The sequence below is a fragment of the Microcaecilia unicolor genome, chromosome 13, assembly GCF_901765095.1.
Source record: "Microcaecilia unicolor chromosome 13, aMicUni1.1, whole genome shotgun sequence".
NCBI classification, from domain to species: Eukaryota; Metazoa; Chordata; class Amphibia; order Gymnophiona; family Siphonopidae; genus Microcaecilia; species Microcaecilia unicolor.
This window is the reverse complement of record NC_044043.1, coordinates 97,770,644-97,782,418: the sequence shown is the minus strand read 5'-3', so window position 1 is coordinate 97,782,418 and position 11,775 is coordinate 97,770,644. Positions and strand designations below refer to the sequence as shown.

The window sequence follows — 11,775 nt, the reverse complement described above, 5'->3', positions numbered from 1 at the left end:
TGTTACATTTGTACCCTGCGCATTCCCACTCATGACAGGCTCAATGCGGCTTACATGGGGCAATGGAGGGTTAAGTGACTTGCTCAGTCAGAAGGAGCTGCCTGTGCCTGAAGTGGGAATTGAACTCAGTTCCCCAGGACCAAAGTCCACCACCCTAACCACTAGGCCACTCCTCCACTGTTGCTACTATTTGAGATTCTACATGGAATAGCAACATTCCATGTAGAATCTCCAATAGTATCTATTTTATTTTGTTACATTTGTACCCTGCGCTTTCCCACTCATGGCAGGCTCAATGCGGCTTACATAGGGCAATGGAGGGTTAAGTGACTTGCCCAGAGTCACAAGGAGCTGCCTGTGCCAGGAATCAAACTCAGTTCCTCAGGACCAAGGTCCACCACACTAACCACTAGGCCACTCCTCCACTCCAATAAAACATGAATCTGCATTGGTAGCATGTGCACCCCCTCATTCTCCCTGAATCTAGCTGAACCCCTTTGCATTTCAAAGTTTTTGACCTTTTTAAATACAATTTACATATTTTCTGCTGCCAAACTTTCACATTATGATTTGCGTGCAGTGATTAGAAATGCACACCGGAGCAGCACAACATAACCAGCCTGCGCAATCTGTTTCCTTTATTGCATCATGTCTGCAAAGAAAGGTCAACAACTGTTACATAATAACATAGTAGATGATGGCAGAAAAAGACCATCTGGTTCATCCAGTCTCTCCACTTATTCTATTCACATTGATAAGCCACAGAGTGTGAACCACCTGCAAGATTTCTTCCTTGAGAATTTAACCATCCCTGGAAAAGGAGCAAATAAGATCCAGATTAGATCCCTCCAGCCCCCACCTCTCCCATTCCTAAAGACAGAGCTCCACAGAATTCTGGACAACCAACACCATCAAAGGGTACTGCCAGATCACTTGGCCTCATACGTCCCTCGAGTAGCCTGCACCATATGCCTGGAATAGACTTCCTGAGCCGGTACGTCAAGTTCCATCTCTGGCCGTCTTCAAATCTAAGCTAAAAGCCCACCTTTTTGATGCTGCTTTTAACTCCTAATCCTTATTCACTTGTTCAGAACCCTTATTTTATCATCCTCACTTTAATATTCCCTTATCTCTTGTTTGCTCTGTTTGTCTGTCCTAATTAGATTGTAAGCTCTGTCGAGCAGGGACTGTCTCTTCATGTTCAAGTGTACAGCGCTGTGTATGTCTAGTAGCACTTTAGAAATGATAAGTAGTAGTAGTAGCAGTAAGATCTCAGACCCAAAATGGACGCATGGCAATTTTGATTTTGCCGCACGTCCATTTTCGGCAAAAAAAGAGGCCTTTTTTACAGGTGCGCTAAAAACTGGATTGGCGCAAGCCCAAAACCCACGTCTACACTACCGCAAGCCATTTTTCAGCGCGCCTTTGTAAAAGGACACCTCAGTTTCTAAACAGCAAATTTACACATGTGCTGAGCTCTGAAAGGACCTGGGTTCTGGGGTTGGTATCACAGTGTTTTTTTCTTGTGTTAGGTGCACTGCAGCAGTGTTTCCCAAGTCAGGTTTTCAAGATATCCACAATGAATATGCATGAAAGAGATCTGCATATAATGGAGGCGGTGTATGCAAATCAAGTTCATGCATATTAATTGTAGATAACCTGAAAACTTGACTGGCAAGGGGTACTCCAGGACCGGACTCGGGGAAACACTGCACTACAGATCCCAGAGTGCACTAGCAGGTGGAAATAAACAATTCGAGACTGGCCTACTTGTTCCCTGCACAGACAACATCACTGGGCAGCACTGTGTAACTCACCTGAAGTTCTTTGGCTCACACAGTGCCAGTGGGACGGTACTGGTTGGGCCAGTTCTGCAATTTTCATCATGTTGACAGATCTGAAGAGTAGATGGCAAGCATTCGCAGCTCCACCAGGTGTAGGTGTGTGTGTGTGTGTGTGTGTGTGTGTGTTGGACATGGGCCATTGGCTTTCTTGCCTCTCTCACCATCACTCAGAGGCTGAGGCAGAAAGCCGTGCAGTAGAACTGCGCACCGATAGCCGAGCACGCGATTTCTACTATGAAATTACTGATAAAATATACTGCAGCAATGCTGTAACCTACTTACTACTTATCATTTCTAAAGCGCTACTAGACGTACGCAGCACTGTACACTTGAACATGAAGAGACAGTCCCTGCTCGACAGAGCTTACAATCTAATTAGGACAGACAAACAGGACAAATAAGGGATAAGGACAAAGAGTAGCAAGATTCCAGAATACCAAAGAGTAGCAAGATTCCGGAATCACAAAGAGTAGCAAGATTCTGGAATCCCACTGTAGCAACATTCTGTGCGGAATCCCAAAGAGCAGCAAGGTTCCGGAATCCCAAAGACTACTATTACTACTTATCATTTCTATAGTGCTACTAGACGTATGCAATGCTGTACACTGGACAAGAAGAGACAGTCCCTGCTCGACAGAGCTTACAATCTAATTAGGACAGACAAACAGGACAAACAAGAGATAAGGACAAAGAGTAGCAAGATTCTGGAATCCCAAAGAGTAGCAAGATTCCGGAATCCCAAAGAGTAGCAAGATTCCAGAATACCAAAGACTACTACTACTACTTATCATTTCTATAGCGCTACTAGACGTACGCAGCGCTGTACACTTGAACATGAAGAGACAGTCCCTGCTTGACAGAGCTTACAATCTAATTAGGACAGACAAATAGGACAAACAAGGGATAAGGGAGTATTAAAGTGAGGATGATAACATAGTAACATAGTAGATGATGGCAGAGAAAGACCTGTACGGTCCATCCAGTCTGCCCAACATGATAACTCATATGTGCTACTTTTTGTGTATACCTTACCTTGATTTGTACCTGTCTTTTCAGGGCACAGGCCATATAAGTCTGCCCAGCACTAGTCCCGCCTCCCAACCACCAGCCTCTTGATTTGTATCTGTCATTTTCAGGGCACAGACCGTATAAGTCTGCCCAGCACTATGGTCCCAGATCTCACCACGGTTCTGACTGCCCTGGTGCAAGAGAGAAGTACCAGGTCCAAAAAATGTTTAAAATCAAACGGCCACAGGAGGGGGAGACACACCTAAATCCACCCCTTCAAACATACACGGGTCACATTCACATGTGTACTGTTATAAATACCTATGTAAACATGCCTGTCTGAGCACACACACGGAATCACCAAAAATTCTGAAAGCGGAAGATGCATGATGATAAAGGTTCTGAACAAGTGAATAAGGGTTAGGAGTTAAAAGCAGCACAAAAAAGGTGGGCTTTTAGCTTAGATTTGAAGACGGCCAGAGATGGAGCTTGACGTACCGGCTCAGGAAGTCTATTCCAGGCATATGGTGCAGCAAGATAAAAGGAACAGATTCTGGAGTTAGCAGTGGAGGAGAAGGGTGCAGATAAGAGAGATTTACCCAGTGAACGGAGTTCCCGGGGAGCAGTGTAGGGAGAGATGAGAGTGGAGAGGTACTGAGGAGCAGCAGAGTGAATGCACTTATAGGTCAATAAGAGGAGTTTGAACTGTATGCGGAAACGGAACCTGTGCTATAAATTTCAAGCTTGCAATACATGTTTGCTAATCAGGGGGAACCTGCCAGGCATATGCAATAGGGCACTTTAAATGCAGCATGTCCGAAGAAAACGAAAGTGCCAGCACCTCTCTGTTCATGAACCTGACTGTCTTTCTGTGCAGCAATATTAGCCTTATGCATAACATTGTTGTGAAGCAGATATTAATAGAGCGACATTCCAGTTGCACACAGAGCTCTTGCCTCCCGTTCTCTCTTGCAAAAGCTGCAGGTGTTAATCTTGTTGCAGAAAATTAAAATGAAGCATTTAAAATCCAAAAGCTGGCATTAAATCCTGTGGAGGAGTGGCCTAGTGGTTAGGGTGGTGGACTTTGGTCCTGAGGAACTGAGTTTGATTCCCACTTCAGGCACAGGCAGCTCCTTGTGACTCTGGGCAAATCACTTAACCCTCCATTGCCCCACGTAAGCTGCATTGAGCCTGCCATGAGTGGGAAAGCGCAGGGTACAAATGTAACAAAACTAAAATAGATACTATTGGAGATTCTACATGGAATGTTGCTATTCCACTAGCAACATTCCATGTAGAAGGTTGCGCAGGCTTCTGTTTCTGTGAGTCTGACGTCCTGCACATACGTGCAGGACGTCAGACTCACAAAAGCAGAAGCCTGCGCTGCCACATTGGTGATCTGCAAGGGCCGACTTCTACATGGAATGTTGCTAGTGGAATAGAAACATTCCATGTAGAATCTCAAATAGTAGCAACAATAGTGGAGGAGTGGCCTAGTGGTTAGGGTGGTGGACTTTGGTCCTGAGGAACTGAGTTTGATTCCCACTTCAGGCACAGGCAGCTCCTTGTGACTCTGGGCAAGTCACTTAACCCTCCATTGCCCCACGTAAGCCGCATTGAGCCTGCCATGAGTGGGAAAGCACAGGGTACAACTGTAACCAAAAAAAAAAAAAAAAATCAACCCTCTACGTAGCCCCAGACCTGGTGAAAACTTTTCTTGCGCTGTGTATGTGTTGAAACCCCTGTTCACTGTTTACAGAGGAATACCTAATGACCTCGTTACCATTCATTTTAATATTGTGGGTGCCCAGGTCTATCGTGCAAATTAACTGCTGCGGTGAACCCTTTTCTGCACCATGTATCCAGTAATGTGCATGCAAAACCAGGGCCGCTAAGAGACATAGATGTGCCAGGGGCAGAACCGGACTGCCGCAAGCCGCCCCCCCCCCCCCCCCCTCACGCTGCTCCCGCCCACCCCTTACCTTTCTGTCTTTGCCTCCAAGGGGGGACCCGAGCCTGGCACTGGCAAGCCACTTCCTGCATGCCTGCTCCCACGGTCTGTCCTCTCCTGCCCCTGTCAGGACCCAGATGATTGCATTAATGCAATATCGGACAATGCAATCATCCAGGTACCTGGGCGGCATGCATGAGCAGGAGAGGACAGACCCAGAAGCAGGCAGAAAGAAGAAGCTTGCTGGCACCGGGCCTAGACCCATGCCCCCCCCCCCCCCTTGGAGAATTTGGCCTCCCTCACCCCTCCTCTCAGCGGCACTGTGCAGAACGCTCATTAAGCTGCGCTGCTGCCCACAGTCACTTTCTACATTCACCTTTCAGCTCCGTCTAGAGCAGGGGGTTCTCAGTCCAGTACTTGGGACAGACCCAGCCAGTCTGGTTTTCCGGCTACCTACTGTGAATATGTATCAGATAGATGCGCATGCGATGGAAACAGTGCGTACACATTTATCTCGTACACATTGATTGTGGGTATCTTGTAAATTGGACTGGGTTGAGAATCCCTCGTTTAGAGGCTGAAGGCATGACCCACCCAAAAGCTTTCACAACTTTTTGCAATCTCCCCACCTTCTTCGCTTCTCTCTCCATAACCGGGAACGCAGTTTGAACTGGAACAGTTATCAATAGAAATCAAACAAAATAAAACATGGAAAAGAAAATAAGATGTCCTTTTTTATTGGACATAACTTAATACATTTCTTGATTAGCTTTCGAAGGTTGCCCTTCTTCCTCAGATCGGAAATAAGCAAATGAGGTAGCAGATAGTATATATGAGAGAAACATCAAAGCATTACTTTGACTGTCTGACAGAGTGGGAGGGTGGGGGGATGCATGGGGACATCAAAGCATTTCATTGATATTCTAACAGGATGGGTGTTGGTAGGGGAGAGGAGGGTAATAAACAGAGAAATAAACAGAGAAATACAGCTTTATGTTTTATAATGAGTTAGAAAACCCAGACCCTTATTAAGTCCTGTCTGTTGGGTGTCAAAATATTCAATCATTCTTATTTCAAAGGTCTTACGTTCCTGTATTGTTTTAAAATTACCTTTCAGTATTCTTACTGTGAAATCACTGGTGCAGTGTTTTGGTCTTGTGAAGTGTTGGCCCACAGGGGTGGGGGCCTGACTGGCACCGGCTATTTTCATGTGATGTCTGTGATGTCTTAAGCATCTGGCCTGTTTCTCCAATATAGCATCCTTCGTTACATTTCTTACACTGAATGATATACACCACATTGGAAGATGAGCATGTAAAATAGTCCTTTATGTTGAATATTTTTCCTTTGTGAATGACTGTGGGGTCTTGTGAAATGTTTTGGCATAGTTTGCAGCTGGCTGTGTTACACGGGAACGTGCCCTTTTCTTTTTCCGTCTGTGTTGGAAGTTTACTTCTGATCAGCTTGTGTTTTAAATTTGGTGGCATCACTGGAACAGTGAAATGGTGAGGCTGCAGTGTGAGCCTACTTGAGAGACCTCAAAATAAGAATCAACAATTATTTGCTGGCCCTTTTTCAGAGACTATTGAGATAGCCCTGATGAGCCCCGCATATGGGGGTCCGTTCCAGGAAAAGTTTTCCTCTCATCTTCACTCGCTATGTTCTTTTACTCAAAAAGCTTTTAAACCAACACAGCACCTCTCCTGTTATTCCAAAGCTGCTCATTATCTACTATAATAAAACGCACCTCCAACGTTCTGAAGCTGACTCCGTGGCTTCAGTGAAGGGTTTGTAGCATTCGTAAGTTCGTAACATTCGTAAGTGTCACATCTCTCTCTGCCCCGCCCTCGCGACAAAACGTGATGACGTCGAGGGCGGAACAGTGAGAGTGAAGGCAACGGTGCACAGTTGCAACTTTGAGGGACCTATCAGAGGGAAGTGTATGGGAAGAAGGGAGCAGCGTCAGGAAAAGGGGTCATTTTCTGTGAGTGAAGGCAATGGTGCACAGTTGCCAGATAACGGTACGCAATGTTGAGGGACCTATCAGAGGGAAGTGTATGGGAAGAAGGGAGGAGCGTCAGGAAAAGGGGTCATTTTCTGTGAGTGAAGGCAATGGTGCACAGTTGCCAGATAACGGTACGCAATGTTGAGGGACCTATCAGAGGGAAGTGTATGGGAAGAAGGGAGGAGCGTCAGGAAAAGGGGTCATTTTCTGTGAGTGAAGGCAATGGTGCACAGTTGCCAGATAACGGTACGCAATGTTGAGGGACCTATCAGAGGGAAGTGTATGGGAAGAAGGGAGGAGCGTCAGGAAAAGGGGTCATTTTCTGTGAGTGAAGGCAATGGTGCACAGTTGCCAGATAACGGTACGCAATGTTGAGGGAACTATCAGAGGGAAGTGTATGGGAAGAAGGGAGCAGCGTCAGGAGAAAGGGTCATTTTTCATTTCAAACATTAATCGCAGAAAATCATCACCTTGCTAGCACCCGTTTCATTTCTTTGAGAAACGGACCTTTTTTACTAGTATTTAATAAAACAGTGGCGTAGGAAGGGGGGGCGGTGGGGCGGTCTGCCCCGGGTGCACGCGCTGGGGGGTTGTCGGCTTGCTGGTTCTCTGCTCTTTCTGCTCCGGAACAGGTTACTTCCTGTTCCGGGGCAGAGAAAGCAGGGAAGCAGCAGAGCCGACGCAGCTCCCAGTGACGTGCACTGGGGGCGGATCAGCCCTCCCGCCTGCCCCCTGCTGCAAGGTAGGGTGCATTTCGGGGGGGGGGCGCTCCAGAGGGGGGGCGCTGTGCCCTGCACCTGGGGGGGGTGCGCAGCGGCGACCCGCCCCGGGTGTCAGGCACCCTCGCTACAGCACTGTAATAAAATGTTGTGATTTCCTTGGGCTCAAATTTCGAGTCTTTGGGGTTTTGCCCTTTCATTTATGCGGATGACATATCAATCTGTATTCCCTTTGATAGAGAACGTGACTCCCCCAGGGTAAGAGAGAATCAGGGACTGAGGCACAGGGAGAAAAAGTGACTACCCCAGGGTCAGACAGACAATCAGTGACTGAAGCACAGGGAGAAAAAGTGACTCCCCCAGGGTCTCACAGAGAGTCAGTGACCAACACACAGAGAGTCAGTGACTGAGTCACAGAGAGGTAAAGTGACTCTCCCAGAGTCACACAGAGGGTAATTTAAGGAGCTGAGTCTTAAACCTGTGCCCTGGGAATTTTTCTGAAATCTTAGGATGATTTTTCATCTGTTTTATTGGGGGTTTTACAGCTTTGCCCCAAGATGTGGCTTCTTTACACTGATCCGAATCACTCAAAGTTCACAGTATTTACTACGTTTCCCCTTTCTCTTCCCCAGGTGTCCAAGGAAAAACATTTTCATTTGGTTTTTTGGGGGGGGTTTTGTTCGTTCTACAGTGCACGAGTGCTCGTGTCACAGCGTATTCACTTTACTGGAATTTGTAAATAGCACAAGCTATATTAATCAGCTGCTAAAATCACACTAGCAATTCACACAATGTTTACTAGTTTTCTGCTGTGGTTCAGATAGGAAAGGATAAACAATAGGCCCCAGAAAATATTGCTGGTGTTTTCATCTCATTTTTGAAATGGCCGCACATCCCTCCCGACTTTGGACAGACGTACAGACAGCTCTGTGGCACTTACCTGGGAAGGAGACCTTGGTGAGAGCCACTTTCAGTAGCAGAAAGAGAAACAAACATTTCAGGGTCTTCTCTCCTGAGGTCATGGTGCCTTCAGACACTTCAGCCTTCTGCAGGCCAATCAAACCAGGTCGGTAAATCTGACTTTGGGTATGAGGAGAAATGAGGACTTTATCCAGGACAGAGGGAGGAGCTGTTCCTCAGTCATCCACAAGATAGCTTGTGGGGTTTTTAAGACACACCTGGGTGACACCTCCATACTGGGCAGGGAGCAGGCAGTCAGCCAAAAGCAGAGGCCTCTCTTGATATGCTTCACAACAGCTTGCCATGCATTCCCTGGGCTCTCAGAGCAAAACAGAGATTTCAGAGGAAGCTTGCTTGTTCCTAGGATAAGCAGCATAAAATGTTTTGGGATCTTGCCAGGTACTTGTGACCTGGATTGGCCACTGTTGGAAACAGGATGCTGGGCTTGATGGACCTTTGGTCTGTCCCAGTATGGCAATACTTATGTCCTTATGTATGTTAGTGGATTAAATACATTAAATAGAAATGTGCAGACTGAAGATACATGAGACACCAGGAGCTTACAGAATGCATGGGACAGAAACACCTCAAGACCAAGTCTTCAAGTAGGTCCTTCATCTTACACTGCCCAGTATAACAGAAAGTCTCCCTGTGTCTCAGACACTGACTCTCTGTGTGACTCTAGGGGAGTCACTTTCCCTCCCTGTGCCTCAGTCACTGACTCTCTGTGTGACCCTGGGGGAGTCACTTTCCCTCCCTGTGTCTCAGTCACTGTCTCTTTGTGTGGCCCTGGGGGAGTCACTTTACCTCTATGTGACTCAGTTGCTGACTCTCTTGTTGACCCTGGGGGAGTCTCTTTCTCTCTGTGTGCCTCAGTCACTGACTCTCTCTGTGTCCCTGAAGGAGTCACTTTCTCTCTCTGTCTCAGTCACTGACTCTCTCTGGGTGACCCTGGGGGAGTCACTTTCTCTCTCTGTCTCAGTCACTTTCTCTCTCTGTGTGACCCTGGAATGCAACATGCCACACTGTTAGTACAGAAAACCAGTTGATGGTATAAAGGAAGGACCACAGTTGTAACCCTGGGATCATAAATGCACCTAGGTGGCTGCCTACAGTGTGCCCTGTAGAGTGGGAACTGGGTACACAAATGAAAGTATTTATTATTATGAACCCAAGGCTGAGACTGGATAGATATCCAGGAGGCCAGATAAGCAGTTCAGACTTTTAGATGGAGATAATATGAGGAAATACTTTATTGTTGTCAACAATAAAGTATTTCCTCATGTTATCTCCAGCGTTGGAATTGTCTTTTGGTCAACCTCTACTCCTGCTTGTTTGCAAACAATGTCATTAAACATATGTTTGACTACATTTAAATGCAATTTGTCACTGCCTCTGCCAAACATGTCATTTCCAGTGCTTGAGTCTCTCCTCAGGCTCTGCCCCCATCCCACCACCCTCTGCATTGGGGTAGAGTTGGCCAGGGAAGAATCTGGAAGGTAAACCTTGGGGAGAGGGGGCAGTTGGATACCATTTTCAGCCTAGAAGTTTACATCCATCTACTAACATAGTACATGAGGGCAGGTGAAGGTTGAACTGGTCCATTTAACCTGCTCAGTAATGCAGTTGTTCTGCGAAGGTTAACCCGCTCCCATGCCTTCCTTTAGGATTCTAATGTGAGAGTCATCACAGTTTGTTCCTTGCAGTTAACTGGAATTCTCCAATATCAAGAGCAATTATACTAGTATTCAGTTTAAATTAATCTGCTTAAACTGTCCAGTAAATCAACGTCATGAACCTTGCCCTGATGGTGCCCTGTTCTGTGACAGCTTTCTAGCTGTCTACCTCTCTACCTTGTTAGGAATGTATGAACCTCTCTCTCATCTGACTTCATCCTGCATGTGAAAGTTACTCAGAAGTGAAAATGCTGTAATAAATTGGAGAAGTTTCTAGACATCCACACATCCTGAGATGCTCCCAAAGACTCATGCCCTGCCTCTGCTTTATTTATTTATTGCATTTGTAACCCACATTTTCCCACCTCTTTGCAGGCTCAATTTGAGTCTCCACTTCATCAGCATGAGATCTGACGGCCAGAGGTGACCGAGGAGCCATCAAAAATGAGCCCAGAAAATTCATGGATGTGAGCGGACTGGACTCTGCAGTCATCTGTTCTAGTTAAGGAGAGGTCGGTAGTGTCCAAAAAACTTCAGGAAACTGCTAATGGATGGAGGAGTTGAAATGCTGGTGTCAAGGTTGGGATTATCAATCCAATTTCCTCTAAGTCAATTTTACTTCTTTCTTTTTATTCTACTCCAGTGCCTTTCTGGGGAGCTGGCTGGACTGTTTGTTTTAAGTACCAGAAAGAACTCTTTCTTATTACACTGACCCCTGGTTATCTGGGAACTTTATGTGGAGTGGAGGAGTAGCCTAGTGGTTAGAGCACTGGTCTTGACATCCAGAGGTGACCAGTTTAAATCCCACTGCTGCTCCTTGTGATCTTGGGCAAGTCACTTAACCCTCCATTGCCTCAGGTACAAACTTAGATTGTAACTCACCTTGAGCTACTACTGAAAAGGTGTGAGTAAAATCTGAATAAATATTTTGTGAACTAATTTTTCTTAAGCACTTAACATAGACCGGTATCCTGGTTGACTGTGATGACCATTTCAATGTCTGCCTTCCATATTGTTTCAGGAAGTTTCCGTATAGGTGAAGCCACTTCAGCCTTCCAAGCAAGCACATCATTCTTAGAAAACACTGTCCTAGTGTACATTTTTGGGATTTGGTAAATGTGTTCCCAGGTACCCATGTTGGGATCCATATAGGGATCATTGGTGCTACTACAGTTGAAATCGAAAGGGGCTGATGAAAACTGATGAGGACCTTGATGGAACCCAGTACCTCAGGCCTTTTTCTGAGATCAGGTATTGGGCAAAAACTGGAAGGACCATGCTGGTACATGTTTGTTTCTTTTGAATTTGTTCCTCTTTTAGATGGTGTAAAAACCTAAATCCTTAAGGAAAAGGTGGCCTATTGTGGATCTCTGGACACCAAACAACTTGTGACACTGCTGAACTTTTTTCCTCTTACCTAATCCTTAAACCTGACTCAGTAAAGTTTAAGACTCAGTGCAATAAAGGTTTCTTGTGTCCACAAGGAATAAAGAAGCCCGACTGATTGATGCCATCCACCACACCCTATCATGAAGAAACTGGCACAGGGAGAGGTTAAGGAACAGTTTGGAGGAAAAGAAAGGAGGTGACCAGGAAACAGAACGGCATCAGG

The 11,775-nt window shown here is 46.1% G+C and overlaps 1 protein-coding gene across 2 annotated transcripts in view; it reads right to left on the bottom strand.

Annotated features, from left to right (window-relative positions):
• Positions 1–8,661, bottom strand: part of LOC115456609 (alkaline phosphatase-like) — a 50,212-nt gene extending 41,551 nt beyond the window's left edge. For both annotated transcript variants that reach the window (XM_030185818.1, XM_030185819.1), the window contains exon 1: positions 8,468–8,661. In XM_030185818.1, coding sequence (XP_030041678.1) covers positions 8,468–8,549 — 82 coding nt within the window. In that variant the 5' untranslated portion in view covers positions 8,550–8,661. The remainder of the gene's footprint in view (positions 1–8,467) is intronic.
• Positions 8,662–11,775: the final 3,114 nt, after the last annotated feature.